This window comes from Palaemon carinicauda, chromosome 17 (assembly GCF_036898095.1).
Source record: "Palaemon carinicauda isolate YSFRI2023 chromosome 17, ASM3689809v2, whole genome shotgun sequence".
NCBI lineage: Eukaryota > Metazoa > Arthropoda > Malacostraca > Decapoda > Palaemonidae > Palaemon > Palaemon carinicauda.
Genome location: NC_090741.1, coordinates 47,951,854 through 47,975,612, shown reverse-complemented (window position 1 = coordinate 47,975,612; position 23,759 = coordinate 47,951,854). Strand labels below are relative to the sequence as shown.

Sequence of the window (23,759 nt, the reverse complement as noted above, 5' to 3'; positions counted from 1 at the left end):
GACCATCTCATTAAATACTTTTCTCTTTAGAGAAAGAGGCATTTTAATTTTCATAATCTGATTTTATTTACCAAATGCTCTTCATCACATGCTTATCCTTCTTTTAATTTCGGTCTCGTGCCCTGGGATAACACTTAACTGTCTGTCCTAATTACGTATATTCATTAACAATCTCCTGAAGCTCATCTATAGCTCTTATTTGTTGTGTCTGCATTTTCAATGAACATTATCTTAGTTTTACTCATATTCATTTTCAGTCCTACATTTCCGCTTTCTCTATTCAAATCTCCTATCATCTTTTGTAATTCTTCCCATGATTTATTATATATATCAGCCCCAGCTAGTTCACTGTAGGGCAAAGGCTTCAGACGTGTCCTTTCATACGCATCTGTTTATAGTATTTCTATGCCAAAGTATACCTGCAAATTTTCTTAGCTCGTCAAACAATGGTCTTCTCTTTCTTCCCCTACTTTGTTTGCAATCTCTAGTGACCCATTTTGTTATTCTTCTTCAACATTTATATAGTGTATATATATATATATATATATATATATATATATATATATATATATATATATATATATATATATAGTATATATATATATATATATATATATATATATATATATATATATATATATATAAAAGCCAAGGACTAAATCATTCCTAATATGGAGTCTACAACAACAACAACAGCAATACTACTACTACTACTACTACTACTACTACTACTACTACAACTACTACTACTACTACTAATAATAATAAAAATAATAACAATAACAAAATCCAAGATGATCAAGTTGTACATATATAGCATGTTTTATAGAAAATTTTTGAAATCCCTCCAAGATCTTCATAAATTTCAACATCTAAACAATTGCAGATTTTATTATCTTTAATCTGATAACATGCAAACTTAGAAAAATAATAAGTGTCATTTCGCAGGTGAAAGCATTCTGGTTGGCAAAGAAGTACTTCGTGGGAGAAGCTGTTCGGGTCGGCTTTCATATCAGACGCGGAGACTACATTGCATATGTGAGGGTGAGTTAGTCTTTAAGACTTTATAACCTAATCCATGAATATTTTTTTTCATCTTTTCTATTTTTCTCTTGCTAAACGGATGCCTGATTGACAATAACAAATCAAAAGTACATAATATTTACATACATACATACATATACCAAGGAACTTCCCCCAATTTTGGGGGGTAGCCAACATCAACAATGAAACAAAACAAAAAAGGGGACCTCTACTCTCTACGTTCTTCCAGCCTAACAAGGGACTCAACATACCTCTTTCAATTTCAAAGTCAGAAATTATTAATAGCAGGAATCCAAACCAAAGCTTAAAAGACTAAAATGAGACCTAACTCTCAGCCATACTCTTTTTGCAGAAGTAATCCCAACATTTAGTTATTAAAACCTGTAAGTGCATAAGATTTCTGACCCAAAATGACTTGTTCAAAAGAGCTAGTGCAACAAAATAACTTGTGTCGAAATCGCTAGTGTGACATTTTATCTATTAGTACATTTTAGCTGGTCCTAAAAGAGCTGTTAGCCAATACTGTACTGTATAGCTAATTTTAAGAAACATTTAGTTGAGTACTGGGGTAATTAGAAGAATTAAATATATTTTGCTCCTAGCTACTATATCTATATTTTCTAAAACCTAATGCTCGAGTGCCAGTCAAAAATGTCACCTTTATAAAGAAAATCTGAGATGTTCAGTATGGTAAAACATCCAGAAACAGCCAATGGGCTTCAAAGAACATGAGTGGAACAATACATGTGATACTCTTCTTTTATCATGAATATAAATTAAGATAAGAACAGTCGTCCTTTCGCAATGACACCAGATGGCTTTATGAATGTATGGAATTTGGGCCATATGGCTTGGGAGTGAATTGGGGGGGGAGGGGGGGGGGGAATTCAGCAATGAAGTGCAAATGGGGAAAACCAAAAAGTTGTATTATAAAGTTAGCATTAGGCTACAAAGGATTGGACAGCAAGAAAGAAGAAAGGAAGAAAGGTTAATTTAAAAGTATATGACTGAATCCAGCAACAGGCTGGGCTGAAAATGTAAATACCATACATGTTAACAGCAGATGACACACTTATTTTTAATAATTAATGAGCTAATTATTATTATTGCTATTATTGTTAATTGCTTAGCTACAAGCCTAGTTGGAAAAGCAGGATGCTACAAGCCGAGGAGCTCCAACAGGGAAAATAGCCCAGTGAGTAAAGGAAACAAGGAAAAATTAAATATTCTAAGAACAGTAACCACATTAAAATAAATATCTCCAATATATACTATAAAAACTTCAATAAAACAAAAGGAAAAAAATAAGATAGAATAATGTGCCTGAGTGTACCCTCAAGCAAGAGAACTCTAACCCAAGACAGTGGAACACCACAGTACAGAAGCTATGGTACTACCCAAGACTATAGAACAATGGTTTGATTTTGGAGTGTCCTTCTCCTAGTAGGGCTGCTTACCATAGCTAAAGAGTCTCTTTTACCCTTCTCAGGAAGGAAAGTGGCCACTGAACAATAAAAGTGTAGTAACCCCTTGGCTGAAGAAGAATTGTTCGGTAATCACAGGGATGTCATGTGTAAGAGGGCAGAGGAGAATATGTAAAGAATAGGCCAGACTATAAGGTGTGTATAGGCAAAGAGAAAATGAACCGTAACCAGAGAGAAGGATCCAATGTGGTACTGTCTGACCAGTCAAAGGACCCCATAGCTAAGGTGCCCTGGCAAACCTACTACCTAATACTGACATCAAACCTTCAGCTGCTTTTGGTATTGGCAACAACTACTATTTATTATCAGCAGTATCATCCTGACTATTGGCAATGATGACACTACAACCTCAATTACTACAAATACTCTACCCTGAACTATTACTAAAATTAAAACTACACCTGTTGTAAGAGTTAACTTCTCTGCATCTGCCATCGCCAAAACCTCAACTATTGTAGACATTCAAGATTAATACTGCATTAGAGTCTCCAAAGTCTACACAAATGGAGTCACCAAATTCTCCACTAGTGAAGACACTGAAGTCCAAGATATTGTAAACAGCAAAGCCTTGACTATTGCACGCCTTAATCTTGACTTCTGATGGCACCAAATACTTGACCAGCACAGACACTTGAATCACCAATATTTCCGCTTCTGCTAACACCAATGTATTGAGTTTTCCTTTTTATCATTATTATTATTATTATTCTTACTATTCAAGCTCCAACCCTAGTTAGAAAAGCATGATGCTACAAACCCAAGGGCTGAAACAGGGAAAAATAGCCCAGTGAGGAAAGAAAATAAGGAAATAAAAGACTAAGAAAAAATTAACAATGAAATATTTTAAAAACAGTAACATCAAAACAGATATTTCATATATACAGTTAACTATAGAAAGACTTATGTCAGCCTGTTCAACATAAAAAAAAAAAAAAATGGCAGCAAGTTTGAGCTTTTGAAGTTCTACAGATTCAACTACCCGATTAGGAAGATCATTCCACGACTTGGTCACAGCTGGAATAAAACTTATAGAATACTGTGCAGTATTGAGCCTCATGATGGAAAAGGCTTGATTAATAGAATTGACTGTATGCCTAGTATTACGAACAGGATGGAACTGTCCAGGAAGATCTAATTATAAAGGATGGTCAGAATTATGAAAAATCTTATGCAACATGCATAATACACTAATTATAAGAAATTTAATAGACCGTAAGTTTCTGTCCAACAAATTAAGATGAGAATCAGCAGCTGAAGACCAGACAGGAGCACAATATTCGAAACAAGGTAGAATGAAAGAATTAAAACACTTCAGAGTAGATTGATCACCGTAAATCTTAAAAGATTTTCTCAATAAGCCAATTTTTTGTGCAATTGAATAAGACACAGACCTAAGGTGTTTCTCAAAAGTGAATGTGAGAATCACACCTAAAATTTTAAAAGACTCATAAAAAGTTAAAGAAAGATTATCAATGCAAGGTGACATCTCTCAAAATCATCATACCTATGGAAACACTCAGGAAGAACCAAGTTAAGAGAAGCAGCCTTTTACAGATAGAGGATTGGTTCCACAAAGCCAACTGGAAAGTTCCTAATGAGAGAGATGCGGTGGTTAGTTTAGAATAAGCCTGCCCTATGCCAACATGGGTCTTTGACCTAAAGCTGCCCACAAGTGTGGTAAAGTGTAAAAAAGGAGACCTGGTGTGGATCTCTAGACTCTAGCCAACCAACACTTGACTAGAAAACTTCAACAATCTTGAAAGAAGGCCAAGTATTTCAGTTAGCGGAATATTCAATGAATTAGTAGCTAAGTTTGGGTGATGATAGGAACATATATTTGTCAGTAGCTTTAGATAAGGAAACTATAATTATTGCTTCAGTAAAGTTATAAGAATTTCTATAGAAAAAGAAAAGTATTCTTGGATATATGAATTGAGGCTATAAGAGTAGGCACTGGGGCCTGGGAGGTAATTCTGCACCCATATACTGCTGAAAAACCCCACAGTTTCATTATGAAGTAAATGTTAAGAGGCTGGATAACAATGTATAAAAGGAAGCAAGGACTGAGGTTATCAAAAGGCCAAAAAGTAAGAGAAGCTAGGTGATAAAAGTACACTGCAAATACCTTCAAGTAATACTGTACTTATACTTTTTCCTTTAATGTGCACTGCAATAATGATACTAACCCCCTTTGGGAAAAAATTGTTTTAGTAAAGTCAAGGACAAAGAACTTACAGGAATGAAAATATAGCAGTCAGTCTTCTTTCCCACTGTTATGCCTGATGTGCCCTCTCCCATGGCTTCTATAAAAGGCATCCTCTTCCATCAAACCTCTTCTCTCCATATCATCCTTCACCTTCTCTCGCCATCTAACTCTCTGCCTCTCTCGTGATCTTCCCCCTAACAAGTACTTTACTCCCTTCCCTTCATCCCTCCTCCTCAACACAAACCCGTACCACCTCAACCGTGACACTCTTCTCACACCTTTATCACCTCTGTAATCTCCACTACGTCTGCCATTACCGGGGAGGCCATTCAATGCTGAACACCTCAAAAGGGACAGATGTCTTTGAAGCTTAAGTAAGAGTCAATAGAAGACTTTGCCACCAGTTATAGCAATCTAATTTTAGTTCTTCATCCATTTCCAGGTACAGAATAATGCTTCATTTATTTTGCATTTAATAAAATTGGTAGTGCACTGACAGTGAATACTTAAATAAAAAAAATATTCCTTATAACCCTTTTTATCTCTGTACCCTTTTTTCTTAAGCTTTATTTTTCAGTTTTCCTGTTTTTTTTTAATCTTTTGACTGGTTTTTTTTTTCAGCTATCTCTCTTTCAATATTAGATTAGTTCTTGATATTCTCTACTTTTTCTTATACTGTATTCTATACTTTTCTAATAATCTCTTTCTTATATCCTCTCACTTCTCTAATATTCTCTTTTAAACCTACATTGCTCCTAATCCTAATACCCTAACCTTTGTCTAATATTCTCTCCTTTTCCTAAAATTCTTTCTTTTAAATTCCTCCTATTCTTATCCCTTTTACCCCCAAGCTATTTGGAACTTTCCAACCCTTAACCCCCAGGGGTTATTTTTAATTTTCAACCACATTTTGCAGTATATTTTTTTTTGTTTAAATTGCTCTAACAGCCTTAATTTTCATCATAGAGAGGTCAAGTTGGTCTCATTCTCTTGGAAAATGACTGAAGTTTCTCAAAAAATTATCAAAAATATGCAAAAAAACAAATATAAATAGCATTTTTTCACAAGGACGTACCGGTACATCCATGGGGGTAAAGGGATGAGTTTTGTGAAATGTACCAGTACGTCCTTTGGGGGTAAAAGGGTTAATATTCTCTTCTCTTTCTAATACAATCTCCTCTTTCTAATATTCTCTCTCTTTCTAATATTCTCCCTTTCCCTAATAGTACACAATGTGTCCTTTTCCAGAGCAGAGGGGAAAAATTACCAAATGAAACTTACTACGAAAACGCCATGAATTTCTACAAAGAAAGATTCGGTAACGTCGTTTTCGTCGTCTCATCCAACGACAGAAAATACATCCATAAAACCTTCGAAAATCACACGGACGTGATTTTCGTGCCAGGTGAGATTTAAAAGCTATATCACAATCAATGTAATGTAAATAAAGCACATTTCTTCTTTCCTTTTCTTTTCACTCATGAATCGCACAGGCAAGGGACAGGATAATCCCCTAGAAGCTAACCTTACTGTACATATGATCAGCATCCAAACTATCTCTCTTCAACAAGCTAGGACCTGGGAGGGCCAGGCAATGGTAGCTGATGACTCAGCAGGTGATCCCTTCTGGCTAGTATAGTGGTAACTAGTTCGCCTTGAATTCGCAGGGTGACAAATCGATCCCCGCCTCGGGCTATGAGTTTAAGTAGTTTACTAGGGAGGTTACCACTGTGGTTGAGCACCACAGAGGGGGGTTGGGCTTGCCTGGCTGACATTCTGGTGCGTATCTCTTCAGATAATACTTGAACTGAAAGCTGACACTTTTACCTTTACATTTTATCATCTTCTACGCCTACTAATGGAGAGGGACTCTGTTATATTTCGTCAGTTGTCTCAATCTTGAGCTTTTAATTCCATACTTCTCCATTCTTCATCTCCTTCTTCATGCGTCATAGTCCTCAGTCATGTATGGCTGGATCTTCCCACTCTTCTAGTGCCTTGCAGAGCCCAGTTAAAATTTGGTGAACTAATCTCTCTTGGGGAGTGCAAAGAGCATGCTCAAACCATCTCCATCAACCCCTCACCATGATATCCACATATGACACTTGACTAATCTCTCTTATGATTTAATTTCTAATCCTGTCCTGCCTTTTGACTCCCAATATTCTTCTGCGGGCTTTGTTCTCAAATCTACTAAATCTAATGGAGATTGTTTCATTGGCATATCATGACTCTTGGCCATGGATTTTCAGTGATAATGAAGGATACAATAGTTAATAATACTATTGGTTTAAGAGATAGGTGAGGGTTGGTTGTCCAGAGAAGGTATCAAGTACATTCACTACTTTGCGATGGGGAACTTCAACAGTAGCCTCCCTTCCTGAATTGGTCAGGTTGGGGCCTTAAAAGGGCTGTGAATGCACAGGGTCCTTCCAAGCGGAAGAAGTTGCAAGTGGTTCTGATTGGGGTCTTCAGAAGGTTGTGGTGATTTTCTTCCTTTCCAATATCACAGGTAAGGCTTCACCCTAAAGTTTGTCTACAGACATCCTTAAATAACCAGACCCTTTGACAGAGACTTCTTGGCAAGAGAGACATGGACCCCTCATCGAGGCATTCAGAAAAGCCAGTGTTACCTCTGGACCTGCTAGTTTTGAAAATGGAGACACCAGAGCATCCCTCTCCTTGAGAATCCAGTTGGCAAACTGGTTTACTTCATGGTGTGATAGAAATGATCACTACCTTTCTACCAGATAACACGTGTCTCCTGTACTTCTCCACACAGTAATAGGTTGATAACCCAGTAGTCTTTTAAAGGTGTCACAGCGCCTGACCACTGGTCAAGTCACGAGACTGCTTGGAGGTCTGCAATGGCAAAAATCTCCATGGTTGCTGACTCAGAAGCCAAGAAGGACCTGCCAGGTCAACCTGAAGAGGTATTGACATAAGACTCTGGCACCTAGAACTTTTGCTGCCACAAATGTGAGGGGGCTAGGATCTTGAAGGACCAACTGCAAGTGAGGATGTTCTCATATCCACAGAGGTGATCATTAACTAAATCCAAGGCCAACTAGCAAGATCGGACAAAGACAGAGCTCCGTAGAAAGTCTCAGTTATTGTGGGGCACCATAGCACCTATCAAATGAACGAGGTCCTACCTGAAACTTCCCCATGGTCAGCACGCCCAGTTAGTTACATAAAGGGACACTACTACTATAGATTCTCTGCTTCCATTAGTGTCGGATCAAGGTCCAATATCTTCGGAGCATGAGAATCCAATGTAAGGGATGAAGGCTTAACAGGTTGCTCAAGAGATCTATTTCCACTCACCCCACGATTATGAGTGCTCTGTTCCAAGGACAGAACCAGCAACATAACTGGGGCTGAAGAAAGCCAAGCTTTCCTTAGGTCCAACTTGTCATCAATGAGTCAGCAAGGAAGAGCGTCCAACACATGTTGAACTATGGTGTTCCCCACACACATAACTAACCCAGAAAAACCTCTTTGAAGTATACTCACTAGGACCAAGCAAGGGCTGTATACCACTAAGCTTCAACATTAGGCAAACTCAATGAGACCAAAGTACTAAACAGTCCCTCTGACATTGTTTTAGGTGTTGCCAAGAATGACACTGAAGATGACTTAGCTTTCCTGCTCCTCGAAGAATACATCCACCCAAATTGGAGGCCACGATCTACACTCAGCATATGGGGACAATTGCGAACAATCTTATGATGACTATTCAAATTAATGTGATGATCAAGTTTATCATGGCTTTTTCAAGGTTAAATGTTAATTAGTATTCTCCATGTCAAATCCATTTGCAAGGAATAAAATTCAGGAGTAATCTGCCATATATCAATTTGTTTACACATTTTCACAAAAACTTTCAAAGGGTCTTTTGTTTATACAGTATATACCTTGATATGAAGTATGCATAATCTTCCCTCCATAAATGTATTTGAAGAGGAACAGTATTTACTGGAATAATCGTCATCCCAAAGTGACATGAAAATATTCATAAAATGACTCAATAATATAAATTTTATTTCTTCAAACAGGCACAAACCGTGAAGAAGACATGGCCATACTAGCTTCCTGCAATCACAGTATCATGACAGTTGGTACCTTTGGCTTCTGGACAGCTTACCTGGCTGGTGGGTATGTTGTTTATCCGGGTGACTTTCACATTCCTAATTATCCCATGCAGAGGGAAAGATTCGAGAGAGCTCACATGGATTACTTTGTGCCGATATCTAACAACCCTCCCTAATTTCCGGTTTGCTTTGTAATCTTCACTTGTTAAAGTTTGATGAGTATTTTTCATACAAAATTAGAATAATTAAAGTTTTAGCACCAGAGGATGTACGAAAGGAGTTTAATAAAATATATATTTCCTTCCAAGACCTCTCATTAAATTTAATCATTGTTACAAAAACAGATAAAAATAAAAAATATGAAGGTTCAAGAATGAGACAGAGAGACAGAGCAACAAGTGAGGAAGGAAGATCCAGGAGAGAGAGAGAGAGAGAGAGAGAGAGAGAGAGAGAGAGAGAGAGAGAGAGAGAGAGAGAGAGAGAGAGAGAGAGAGAGAGTTTTGAAAAAGACCTGTTAAATGTACCAAAACCTTATTGCAATAGGCAAAAAAAAAAATAACCACAAATAGCTGTACAAATACTAGTGTGTATGTGTATGTGTGTGTGTATATATATATATATATATATATATATATATATATATATATATATATATATATATATATATATATATATATTATATATATGTATACATGTATATATATATAAATATATATATATAAATATGTTATTTTTATTAGTAAAATAAATTTTTGAATATACTTACCCGATAATCATGTAGCTGTCAACTCCGTTGCCCGACAGAATTCTATGGAGGGATACGCCAGCTATCACAATACTAGAAGGGGGTGTACTTACCAGCGCCACCTGTGGCCAGGTACTCAAGTACTTCTTGTTGACACCTCCTCAATTATTCCTCGGTCCACTGGTTCTCTATGGGGAGGAAGGGAGGGTCGATTAAATCATGATTATCGGGTAAGTATATTCAAAAATTTATTTTACTAATAAAAATAACATTTTTCAATATTAAACTTACCCGATAATCATGTAGCTGATTCACACCCAGGGGGGTGGGTGAAAAACCAGTGTACAAGACTAAAGGATAGCTAAGTATCCCGTATTTCATATAATCAGTTATCCACAATAACAATGAAATAATAAGTACCTGGTAAGGAAGTCGACTTGAACCGTTACTCTGCCTTTAATAAGATCGTCTTCCTTACTGAGCGCAGCGTTCCTCTTGGGAGGCTGAATCAACTCAAAGGTGCTAAAGTATACAGGGCTGCAACCCATACTAAAGGACCTCATCACAACCTTTAACCTCGGCGCTTCTCAAGAAAGAATTGACCACCCGCCAAATCAACAAGGATGTGGAAGGCTTCTTAGCCGACCGTACAACCCATAAAAAGTATTCAAGAGAAAGGTTAAAAGGTTATGGGATTATGGGAATGTAGTGGCTGAGCCCTCGCCTACTACTGCATTCGTTGCCACGAATGGTCCCAGGGTGTAGCAGTACTCGTAAAGAGACTGGACATCTTTGAGATAGAATGATGCGAACACTGACTTGCTTCTCCAATAGGTTGCATCCATAACACTCTGCAGAGAATGGTTCTGTTTGAAGGCCACTGAAGTAGCCACAGCTCCCACTTCATGTGTCCTTACCTTCAGCAAAGCAAGGATGAGAATGTGTTTCTCTAATCAGAAGCCTGAATAGTAAGAAACTGAGTTCTTAGAACTTGGAAAAGAAGGTTTCTTGATAGCACACTATAAGGCTTCTGATTGTCCTTGTAAAGGTTAAGACCTTTTTAGATAGTACCTAAGAGCTCTAACTGGGCAAAGTACTCTCTTCAGATCATTCCCCACCAAGTTGGACAGGCTTGGGATCTCGAACGACTTAGGCCAAGGACGTGAAGGAAGCTCGTTTAGCAAAAACCGAGCTGCAAGGAACATGTAGCCGTTTCAGATGTGAAAACAATGATCCTGCTGAAGGCGTGGATCTCACTTACTCTTTTAGCTGTTGTCAAGCACACGAGGAAAAGAGTTTTTAATGTGAGGTCCTAAAAAGAGGCTGATTGGAGAGGTTCAAATCTTGATGACATAAGGAACCTTAGGACCACGTCTAGATTCCAGCCTGGAGTGGACAACCGACGTTCCTTTGAGGTCTCAAAAGACCTAGGGAGGTCCTGTAGATCTTTGTTGGTGGAAAGATCCAAGCCTCTGTGGCGGAAAACCGCTGCCAACATACTTCTGTAACCCTTGATCGTAGGAGCTGAAAGGGATCTTACTTTCCTTAGATATAACAGGAAGTCAGCAATCTGGGTTACAGTGGTACTGGTTGAGGAAACTGCATTGGTCTTGTACCAGCTACGGAAGACTTCCCCTTGAGACTGATAGATTCTGAGAGTGGATGTTCTCCTTGCTTTGGCAATCGCTCTGGCTGCCTCCTTCGAAAAGCCCCTAGCTCTTGAGAGTCTTTCGAAAGTCTGAAGGCAGTCAGACGAAGAGCGTGGAGGATTGGGTGTACCTTCTTTACGTGAGGTAGACTTAGAAGGTTCACTCCTAGAGGAAGAGTCCTGGGAATGTCGACCAGCCATTGCAGTACCTCTAAGAACCATTCTCTCGCGGACCAGAGCGGAGCCAACCAACGTCAGCCGTGTCCCTTTGTGAGAGGAGAACTTCTGAAGTACCCTGTTGACAATCTTGAACGGCGGGAATGCATACAGGTCGAGATGGAACCAATCCAGCAGAAAAGCATCCACGTGAACTGCTGCTGGGTCTGGAATCGGAGAACAATACAACAGGAGTCTCTAGGTTATCGAGGTAGTGAACAGATCTATGGTTGGCTGACCCCACAGGGCCCAAAGTCTGTTGCAAACATTCTTGAGAAGGGTCCACTCTGTGGGGATGACCTGACCCTTCCGTCTGAGGTGATCTGCCATGACATTCATACCGCCCTGAATGAACCTCGTTACCAGTTAGCTTTCGATCTTTAGACCAGATGAGTAGGTCCCTTGCGATCTAGAACAACTTCCACGAAAGAGTCTCTCCCTGCTTGAAGATGTAAGCCAGGGCTTTGGTGTTGTCAGAGTCCACCCCCACCACTTTGTTAAGCTGGAGGGACTTGAAGTTTATCAAGGCCAGAATAACCGCCAACAACTCCTTGCAATTGATGTGAAGTGTCCTTTGCTCCTGATTCCATGTTCCCGAGCATTCTTGTCCGTCCAAAGTCGCACCCCAGCCCGTGTCTGATGCGTCCGAGAGGAGACGGCGGTCGTGTTTCTGAACAGCCAAAGGTAGACTTCCTTGAGAAGAAAGCTGTTCTTACACCACGCGAGAGAAGACCTCCTCTCTTCGGAAACAGGAACTGAGACCGTCTCTAGCGTCATATCCTTTATCCAGTGAGCAGCTAGATGATACTGAAGGGGGGGGAGGTGGAGTCTCCCTAACACGATGAACAGGGCCAGCGATGAAAGTGTCCCTGTTAGACTCATCCACTACCTGACTGAGCATCGGTTCCTTCTCAGCATGCTCTGGATGCATTCTAGGGCTTGGAAGATCCTTGGGGCCGACGGAAAAGTCCGAAAAGCTCGACTCTGAAGATCCATACCCAAGGAGACAATGGTCTGGGATGGAACGAGCTGAGACTCCTCAAAATTGACCAGGAGGCCCAGTTCCTTGGTCAGATCCATAGTCCATTTGAAAATCTCCAGACAGCGACGACTTGTGGGAGCTCTTAAAAGCCAGTCGTCTGACGGAGCCGGACACAAGATCATGGTACTGCTGCACAGTCTGTGAACTGTCAATCATGGGCAAGCGAGGAAGTACAGTGACAACCCGAATCTGTCTAGACTGTCTGGGTCGTACAGACAACTCCTTATCGGGTTGCTGAGGTTGCCGCACTGCGTCACAACAAGTCACTTCTGTTGGTTGCTGAACGTCTTCCCCGTGACACATTGACTCCGTAAACAAAAAATCCTCTAACAAGGACTAAGCTTGGACTGCATGTCTTGCAACACAGCTCAAGGTCTATGGGAGCAGGTGTGGTAACAGACGGGATTAGCGACTGAAGTGGAACCATTACCTTCCCTGGAAGCATGTTACGCTTAAATAAAAGTCCATAGGAGGCTATGCAGCTAAAGGCTCCCTCCAAATGACAGAGTCCTCAAGGGAATATCAGAAGGAGGGAGAAAAGAACTTTCTCATCTACAGGGACCATATCCTAGAAAAGCTAAGTTCTCTCAGTGAGGGTTCACTGGTGCAAAAGCAGCAGACTAGAAGGCAACGTTATGAAACTGCTCGACAGTCTAGTGAGTTGGCAACAACCAAAGATGTGTGACTGAGAAGCATGCGGTAAGGTATGCAGAGCATGTTGTATGCAGAGTATGCTGTATGCAGAGCATGCTGAATGTAGAGCATGTTGTATGCAGAGCATGCTGAATGCAGAGCATGCTGTATGCAGAGCATGTAGTATGCAGAGCATGCTGAATGCAGAGCATGCTGTATGCAGAGCATGTTGTATGCAGAGCATGCTGTATGCAGAGCATGCTGTATGTAGAGCATGTTGTATGCAGAGCATGCTGAATGCAGAGCATGCTGTATGCAGAGCATGTAGTATGCAGAGCATGCTGTAAGCAGAGCATGCTGTATGTAGAGCATGCTGTAAGGTAAGCAGAGCGTGTGCATGGCGTTTAACATTTCTCAGAAATTCCATGACCAGTGCTAGAGTGCTTTATGCATGCTTGCATGGGTTTAAATATCAACATAATATTTACCTTACATTCATAACTCATGATTCATATTTTTTGCCATATTCTGCGATATTGTTAAAAATATATTGCAAGGAATACAAATATATTTTTATAAGTAATACAAATAACCTCCATTATCATAAGGTTTGAAAATGGAGGTAAGGTATGCTGAACAGCAGAGTCAGAACGAGCTGGAACAACAATAGTTGTGGTTTCCTCTTCAAGACTCTGTTGAGGGAACACCTGAGGCTCAGTCTGCAAAGGCTGATCAAAGGAAGTAGCAGAAGGTAGGCGCATGGGTGGAGGAGGCTGACTCCTGGCATGAGTGGCTGAACCCAAGGGTTGCGCTTGCTGAGCAGTTGGCGGAAGCGGAGTAGCAAGTTCCTGTTCCTGTGGTGTGAGCGGAGCGCGATGAGGTAGAGGCTGCGCAGAACAAGGTAAATGTCTCGCAAGCTGAGGCTCCTGAGGCGCAAGGCTAAGGTGTAGTGGTGCTTGCCTTGTGGAGGGTTGAGCTCGCTGCAGCGAGAGCTGAGGAGACTGACTCAAGGACGGGAGAGGTTGTTGTACCTCAACCGAGTGTTGCATCACTGGTGGAGCAGCAAGTGGAGGCGGAGGAAGAGAGGTATAATCCTCCTGATCCCATTGTAAAGGTTGCCTTAAAGAAGGCGGAGGCTGAGCACCACTGGGAACAGCCAACTCAGAACGTGGCTCAACATCGTACGCCTGGCAGGTGGTACTGCGATCAGGCGGAGCGAGCGCAGGCGGAGGGAGTGTAGGCGGAGGCGGAGGCGCAACACTCTCAGCCCGACACTCACGCATCAAGACCGAAAGTTGTGACTGCATGGACTGCAGTAGAGTCAACTTGGGGTCGGCAGACACTAAGGTCTGCTGAGGTAAAGCCTTAACAGCAGAGATCTGTTGCGGCAGAACCTTACTCCTCTTAGGCGGAGTGCATTCAACTGATGACTGAGGAGAGTCAGAGCTAACCCAATGACTGCATCCGGGTTGTTGAACTCTAACTTCGTACGTCTGGCATAGGTCTGGACTTTATGTTTAAGAGGTCTTGAGACCTGAGACCAGCGTTTTCTCCCCTAAATTTCTTCTGCAGACGAGTAAAATAAGGGCTCAATCGTCTGCGGGTGGGAGTGACGGTCTCGGTAAGACACGCCCACAACCACCGAGGATACTTCTGTGCGCCGATCAAGGCCTGCTGAACCCTTTTGTCCTTCGACATTGCTTCTCCCCTGGGCTTGGGAGCTTGCAAGAGGTCCCGGACTGGGAGAACGACTGGCGCGCACAGAAGTACCCTCACGCACAACACTGACACACTTTGCGCTAATCACTTATCACTTTGATTTTCTGTTTGCACTTATTTCACTGAACTCGAAACTTTAAGTGGTTTGTACCTGAAACACGCAATTCTATCCTTTCTCAAAAGTTAGTAATTGCGAAAACAGAATTACAATGTAACAGAAAAATCTAATGAAAGATAAATAATTCAGTGGCTGGAAAGAGACTAAACACTAGATCACTCTAGAAACGTTTACTTTCTTCCCCTAAAGAGACTAGGGAGAAGAGCAAAAACGATAACAACGTTACTCGTACGCCTGGCAGGCTTGAATGAAACGTTTATCCTCCTCTTTCTCCCTCCGTCTCTATCTCTCTCTCTCTCTCTCTCTCTCTTGACTTAGAACCTGAGAGAAGAGCCCAATCATATATATCGTTAAAACATATTATTGTTAAAGGAAAAAACAGAAATATTTCCCAAAATGAAAAGTTCCTTTATTAGGATTAAAACCATTAAGTTAAGAAAGAATGAACAAAACGCTAGACACGGTTACTCTTACTGCAATGTGAAACCGTGAAAATTCTTTCTCTATCGTAACGATAGAGTGCAAGTTGAACGTTCTGAACGTCAACAACTGCAGAGACAAAACAAAACGTTAGTTCAACTTTGAAAACAGTACTAGACTATCAAAGAAATTCTTTCAAAGACATTAAAATAGCATAATATGTTAACAGGTAAAACCGAAATGACGGGCTCAATGTTAATTAACTTCGGTACCAAGAAAAGACCGCCTACTATTAGGAAGGTCGAATATAAACAAATATAAAAATTAATTTTAATAAGTTTATAAAAAAAGGAAGTTAATCGAAGAGGCCTATAAGAGGCGGAGAGATATAAAATAAATCTATAACTTTTGTTAAGTTAAATTAAGAAAGAGAGTCTATACTCTCTTAGACACCAACACTTCCGTCTAAGGGAAGGGTCGGCCATTTAAAGGTGAAAGAGAGTTCATACTCTCTTCGTCACCATAATTAATCAAATTAATTCCAAAAGCTAACTAAGCTAATATAGAAGTTTCCAGTAAAGCGACATCCGAAATCAAAGAGAAATACTTCACCAAAGTCGTGAAAATACTCCAAGAACATAAGCGTATCCCAGAACGTCTTGCCGGAAGCACGACAGAGGAATAATTGAGGAGGTGTCAACAAGAAGTACTTGAGTACCTGGCCACAGGTGGCGCTGGTAAGTACACCCCCTTCTAGTATTGTGATAGCTGGCGTATCCCTCCATAGAATTCTGTCGGGCAACGGAGTTGACAGCTACATGATTATCGGGTAAGTTTAATATTGAAAAATATATATATATATATATATATATATATATATATATATATATATATATATATATATATACAGGTATATATATATATATATATATATATATATATATATATATATATATATATATATATATATATATATATATATATATATACAGGTATATATATATATATATATATATATATATATATATATATACAGGTATATATGTATATATATATATATATATATATATATATATATATATATATATATATATATATATATATATATATATATATATATATATATATATACAGGTATATATATATATATATATATATATATATATATATATATATATATATATATTTTTGGGCTCAAGCCATGGCGTCCTGATGGAAGGTTCCTGTTTGGTAGCTTCCTTGGGTATAAGACTACTAAGATATTCCCAGAGAATTTAACCACAGGTTATCACAGAATTCTAACTTCTGGAGCGAGTATCTCAAAGGTTTCCCTTTAAGACATCGTAATACAACAGGGGACACGCATGTCTGGTCGTGCCACATAGCTATCTCCACCCCGAACAGAGTTAACGCTTCGGTGTGTAAGGGCTGAGAATAGCTGGGAGCCGTTCCACAGCTAATCTCACTCGTGGCTACTACTGATACTCGAGACGTAAACAAACGGACGCCATTGCTCTAATGACGTCACGCGCGTCTTTATCCTTTGTTTAGTAGCTGCCCTACTTAGACGGATTTTCCCTTGTGTGAACTTTATCGCTTTGCATCTTCGCTATGTCGTTACCTTCAGCCTCGCCTTCTTCTGGAAAGTTGAGTACAAGGTTCCAGTATTGTTTAATTAAGCTCTGGCCGTAAAGTAAATATTATTTCGCGAAATAATTGATGTTTTGTGGCAGAGCTGTGCCTCTACCGGACCCGCCATTTTATGGCGTCGTTGTTGTTTTGCATGTCTTATTTAGTTAGCCACAACAACGCTTCCGGCATTATATACTAATCGAATACATTAGTTTATTTAGTCTTCATAGCTAGGAACTTTTATATCGTGTTTAGACGCTTTTTATCGGTCATCGATTGACCTCATAACAGTCGGCTACTATAGCCCCCAGGCCAGGAGCCTATATACAAGTGTTCATGCATGATTTATCAGTGATCCTAGACTAAGTTATGAAGATAGTGGCATTATTATTTTACAATACTTTTGACTAGTGATGCAAATGTTTTCGCCTTCAGGGACCATATAGGGGATAGGCTAGTCAGTGATTCTTTCTAGCCTAACCTAACCTTAGGACCCCTATATGCTTCCTTCATCCCCTGCCTCGGCACTCCTTCTATTTAGCCTTGATCCCTTTTCTGAGTAAAGGGATTTATTGTCTAATAGAGTATTATATCGCCTCTCAGTCCTCCCTAAAGGAATGAACCCCCTTTAGGATTGCGTCTGAGAGTGAGGTTAGGCTAGCCTACCTCTATGGCTAGGATGGTCTACGACTTTCCTACGATAGCGATACGTCTTCTTCCTTGCCTAGTTCAGGACTTTTAGCCCTGATCTAGGCCGGGTTAGGAAGGTTTCTCTGTTCCATGCTGAAACTGTACTCTTGCACCGTTTTAGCCGATCAGCCTAATCTTAGGTTAGGGAGTGTCCTCCCTTCCCTTTGTGGCCGCTCTGGTACAGAAACCCTTCCTGGGAAGACCCCTCTCTTCTCCCTCCCCACCTATCTCTTGTATAGCCTAGCCTATGCTTAGGTTAGTTTATACTCATCTGTCCCCTGTCCTACAAATCCTCCTTAGGGTGGATGAGTAGGGCTACCCGAGCTTCCCTGTGCTGTCCGCTCTGGTACATATACCTTCATAGTGTCCTATAAGGTTAGTTACTAGTGTAGCTCTGCATAGGGGAGTCTCCCCCCCCCCTCTTGGGTGTTCCCTAGTCCTCCCTTGGGCTACCTGCTCCCGGTCCCTAGTGACCCCTGCTTATGGATGCTAGAGCCTGTCTCTATCATGGGTACACCCCCTCAGGGAGGGGGAGGGATGTCTGGAACCCTGACGGTACTTCCTGCATCCTTTCCCCCCTCCCCCTGTCTCTCTATCTATCCGGGTGCCGGTCTCTTGCCGCCTCTACTGCCGGCAATACCTGCCTCCCTCTTGGTGACTTCCCTACCCTTGCCGCCAGCCCCCCGTGTACCGAGGGACTGCCGGCTGCCGCCGGCTACTACCGGCAGCTCTCCTACTCCTATCTAATCGTCCGCTTGCCGGTCGATCTCCGGAGTGCCGGCATATACTGCCGGCAACCCGATACTACCTGTACCATCCTTACCCCAGTCACCAATCCGGCATCCTCCGGCTGCCGGAGCCGCCGCTCCCTGCCGGCGTGCCGCCGTTGTGCCGGCGGCCGCCATCCTGGTATCTACCTGACTTTGAAAATTGTCTGTTCTAGTGCCAGAATCTATGCTGGAGCGAGCTCCGGCGTGCCGGCGGCTTGCCGGATGCCCCGGAGGCGTCAAGAATACTTGCACCCCCTCTCTGTAGCTATCATAAGACTAAGATAGCCCTACCTTGCAAATAGATAAGCTGCTTTGCTTCTAAGATCAGTACCTAGTACTGCTCTATTAGTGATCATGCTGTCTCTTTGCATTCTTCTATTTCCAGCATGCTATGTGCATCTTAGCGCGGCTGGTTGCCAGAAGCAGTTACCCTTAATGAGGCCTTCTGGCTCTTATCTGGGAACCGAATGAATTCGATCCCAACCTTGTCCTTGGCTTTCCATGGAGTTCCAATATAATGGAAATCCTAGGAAACTATATCCAATGATCTCGGTCATTTGGATTATCCCAGGACCAAGCCTATGGTAACCAGCCGGGCGAGATGCATGGAGCGTGTTCTCCTTTACTGTTTCATTCTCCATGCATCACACCTTCCTTAAGTTAAAATTAATGATTAATATTAACTTAATTTAAGAGCCATTCCTATGACTCCCCCATACTCATTTCCTCTTTCTTCCACAGGAGGAGCAGATGAAGTGCGATTTCGCCTACTGTGCTGTGAAACGCTCGCAGTTTTACGGACATACGGCGTGCAGGACTCACGCCCCTTGCTCAGACAAGAAAGGGGATTGGAAGTTCTGGAATCCACTGGAATGTACGGTCTGCCAGGCCTACCTAGTTGAGGCCTTCCATAACCCTCCCTCAGCGGAGGTTAGAGACATTGCTCGTGAAAAACTGCGCAAGTGGGTGCGTGGTTTTCAGAGAAATGCTACTGGACCGTACCTGGCCACCGAAGAACTGAGGTCCCTGTTGTTCCCTAAGGCCTCCCCTGACTCAGTGGTTCCAAAGGAAGCAATCCCCACTGTCCAAATTACGGTGGAACCTGATGTGGTCATGGCTCAGTCCATGCACGAGTGTCGTTTGGATTCCGAGGATGATGAACAGATCTCTGACGTCTCGGAAGACACGGAGAAGACGCTTATGGCTCAAGGAGCCGAAGAGGACGAAGACAAGGTGGAATACACCGAGTCGGAGATTGGAGCTACTCCCTCGTCCATCCCTCCGCCTACTCCTACACCGACGGAAATGTCCCTTCCGTCTACCTCCTCGACCCCGGATCCTTCCTCTTCTACCCAAGAACTGATCCGACTGATTAGAGCTGTCATGGACGACAGACTGAAGGAGAACCAGGAGTCCATCAGGTCTATGATTGGATCCAGAGACACGAAGAAGATCTCGGTCAAGGATCTCCCAGCTTGCTCTCATGCCAACCCGTGGAGGTATGCAGAGCATATGGTTATTGCGACCGGCAGGATCTTTGTTAGTGACAAGATCGGCACGGTCCCGTTGGAAGATGTGGAGTTCTTCCCAAGCTTCGAGGCCTACCCGGACTGTTACGTCCGACTTCGTTCCGAACCTGCCTCGAAGGAGGAGACCGAACCTAAAGAAGAGATAGTGTTCGATCTCGCAAAGGCCCAGGCTATGCTAGCCTCCGCATTTAAGAGCAGGGGCTTTACCTGCTCTAAGCTTCCTGCCTTGAGCAAGAAGCATCCTACATATGTCGCACCTGACACTGCGATTCTTCCATTTTTGGAAAAGGCCTTAGCTGCATGCCTTAAAGCGGCGGAAGAAGGAAAACCCTGCCCTGCACTGGAGGAGTGCAGACCCTTCTCCATCGTGACACCCCCTGACACTAGACAATGGAAAGATGTCCAACATACTTTCGTCGTGGGTAGGCTCGATCCTGACGTCGCCGGACGTCAGTTTAATGAAGACCTCCCTAAGCTCAATGATCACCTCCTTCGCCGGGAACAAGACACGAAGGAGAGGCTTGCGGCATCTCTTTCTCATCAAGTCCAACTTGAAGTTATGGCCTGTGACACAGCAGTACCTGATCACTACATGGTACTGGCCAAATCCCACTTACTCACGGTAATGAAGGACTTGTACCATTTCATAAAGGCTCGTAGAGCCTGTCGTGAATTCGTGTTTGCCGGTGCCACCGTGAAACACGAACCCCGGAGGCTGATTTCCTCCAACATCTGGGGAAAGCACCTGTTTCCTTCTGACCTTGTCAAGGAAATAACTGACAGAGCCGCCACGGAGAATAGGAACCTTCTCCACAAGTGGGGCATGTCCAGAAAAAGGAAAACCTCTCAGGACGATGGACCTCAGCCTAAGAGGAAACCTCAGAAGCCGAAACCCCAGCAACGTCAACAACGACGTCAGTTTCCGGGACCCGCTACCTCCCAAGTGGTTGCCCAACCACAACAGACCTTTCAATTGGTCCCCCAACCGGTGTTGTCACAGTCACCGGTCTTCACCCCTGCCTTTGAGCAGCCATCCACTACCTTTCATGCCAGAGGTAGAGGCTCGTCCAGGGGTGCAAGCAGAGACGCCTCTCGTCGTCCCTCCAGAGGTAGAGGAGGAAAGGGAGCTAGCGGCCGAGGCAACAAGTCCTCGGGACACCAGAAGCAATGAAGTGCTTCCGGTGGGAGGAAGACTCCGCCAATTCCAGGATCGTTGGACCTTCGATCCTTGGGCACACAGCATCATCAAGAACGGTCTAGGCTGGAGTTGGGTGCAACCACCCCCAATCTTCCAGCGGTTCTTTCAACAATCAACCCCCATTCTGGAAGAATATGTTCTAGACCTCTTGAACAAGAAGGTGATAAGGAAGGTAAAGTCCACCAGGTTCCAAGGGAGACTGTTTTGCGTTCCCATGAAGGACTCAGACAAGCTCAGAGTCATTCTGGACTTATCCCCCCTCAACAAGTTCATAGAGAACAACAAATTCAAGATGCTGACGCTTCAACAAATAAGGACCCTTCTGCCTCAAGGTTCCTACACGGTCTCTATAGACCTGGCGGATGCCTATTGGCACATTCCAATGAACCATCACGCTTCCTCCTACCTAGGATTTCGACTCCAAAGAAAAAGCTACGCCTTCCGGGCCATGCCATTCGGCCTCAATGTGGCCCCTCGGATCTTCACAAAGCTGGCGGATGCCATAGTACAACAGCTCCGCCTAAGAAACGTCCAGGTGATGGCCTACCTCGACGACTGGCTAGTCTGGGCTCCATCGCCCGAAGAGTGTACAAAGTCTTGCGACGAAGTTACCCAGTACCTAGAACACCTGGGATTCAAGATCAACGAGAAGAAATCTCGCCTCTCTCCGGCTCAGAAGTTTCAGTGGCTGGGAATCCACTGGAATCTTCAGTCACACCGCCTTTCTATCCCCCAGAAGAAAAGGAAGGAAATAGCAGGGTCTGTCAAGCGACTACTGAAATCCAAACGCATTTCAAGACGACAGCAGGAACGAGTTCTAGGCTCTCTACAATTCGCCTCAGTGACAAACCCAGTGCTTCGTGCACAGCTAAAGGATGCCGCGGGAGTCTGGAGACGATCGGCATCCATCGCTCGAAGAGACCTCAAGAGACGGCTTCCAAACAGACTTCGACGCCTCCTAAAGCCGTGGTCGGAAGCAATGGCCCTAAAAAGGTCCATTCCTCTCCAACACCCTCCTCCATCACTCAACATCCACACGGATGCCTCACTGGAGGGCTGGGGAGGTCACTCCCACCTGAAACAAGCTCAAGGGACCTGGTCTCCACTATTCAAGACGTTCCACATAAACATCTTGGAGGCCATGGCGGTCCTTCTTACTCTGAAGAAGCTATCCCCGCCGCCCTCGATCCACATCCGTCTAACCCTAGACAACTCGGTGGTAGTTCGTTGTCTCAATCGCCAGGGCTCAAGATCGCCCCAGATAAATCAGGTGCTTCTCCCAATCTTCCGTCTGGCGGAGAAGAAGAAGTGGCACCTGTCTGCAGTTCACCTACAAGGATTCCGCAACGTGACAGCGGATGCTCTATCTCGGACAAACCCGATAGAGTCGGAATGGTCTCTAGACGCAAGATCATTCTCCTTCATCTCTCATCAAGTCCCAGAACTTCAGATAGATCTCTTTGCAACGAGCGACAACAATCAACTTCCTCTGTACGTAGCCCCGTACGAGGACCCCAAAGCAGAAGCGGTGGACGCCATGTCACTGGACTGGAACAGATGGTCGAAGATATACCTGTTCCCTCCCACCAACCTTCTATTGAAAGTCCTCTCCAAACTGAGAACCTTCAAAGGGACAGCGGCCCTAGTGGCTCCCAAGTGGCCCCGGAGCAACTGGTACCCCCTGGTCCTGGAGCTGCAGCCCAAGCTGATCCCTCTCCCGGGCCCAGTTCTCTCTCAACAAGTACAGAAGTCGACTGTCTTCGCTTCATCATCGAAAATCAAGGACCTTCATCTCATGATTTTCTCTCCCTTGCCGCAAAGAAGAGGTTTGGGATCTCGAAGAAAAGTCTAGACTTCCTAGAGGAATACAAGACCGAATCCACGAGACGGCAATATGATTCATCCTGGAGGAAATGGGTCTCCTTTGTTAAAGCAAAAAATCCTAAAGAAATCACCATTGATTTCTGTATGTCCTTCTTCATTCACCTTCACGGACAAGGATTAGCAGCCAATACGATTTCAACCTGCAAATCGGCTTTGACTAGACCAATTCTATATGCTTTCCAAATTGACCTGTCCAACGACATCTTTAACAAACTGCCGAAAGCATGTGCTCGCCTACGCCCAGCACCCCCTCCGAAACCGATCTCCTGGTCACTAGACAAGGTGCTCCATTTCGCCTCCAACTTGGACAATGATTCATGCCCCCTCAAGGATCTGACTCAGAAAGTTATATTTTTATTTGCTCTCGCCTCGGGAGCTCGAGTCAGCGAAATAGTGGCATTATCAAGAGAAGAGGGACACATCCTGTTTGCTGATTCAGGAGAAGTGACCCTCTCCCCTGATCCGACGTTTCTCGCCAAAAATGAATTACCCACCAAAAGATGGGGCCCTTGGAGAATATGCCCCCTGAAGGAGGATGTCTCTCTATGTCCAGTAGAGAGTCTCAAGGTCTATCTTCGCAGAACTTCAAACTTTGGTGGAGGCCAACTCTTCAAAGGAGAAACATCGGGCAGCGACCTGTCACTGAAACAATTAAGAGCGAAAATCACCTACTTCATTCGCAGAGCG

At 43.0% G+C, this 23,759-nt stretch overlaps 2 protein-coding genes across 2 annotated transcripts in view; one reads left to right on the top strand and one right to left on the bottom strand.

Moving 5' to 3' along the window:
• The window catches only part of LOC137656726 (galactoside alpha-(1,2)-fucosyltransferase 2-like), a 32,354-nt gene extending 23,225 nt beyond the window's left edge, over window positions 1–9,129 (top strand). The window contains exons 7-9 of the mRNA XM_068390965.1: window positions 949–1,044; window positions 5,983–6,139; window positions 8,793–9,129. Of these exons, the coding sequence (XP_068247066.1) occupies window positions 949–1,044; window positions 5,983–6,139; window positions 8,793–9,004 (465 nt within the window). The 3' untranslated portion in view covers window positions 9,005–9,129. The remainder of the gene's footprint in view (window positions 1–948; window positions 1,045–5,982; window positions 6,140–8,792) is intronic.
• MCPH1 (Microcephalin) overlaps window positions 1–23,759 on the bottom strand; it is a 137,548-nt gene that overhangs the window by 105,843 nt on the left and 7,946 nt on the right. The gene's annotated exons all lie outside the window — the stretch shown is intronic.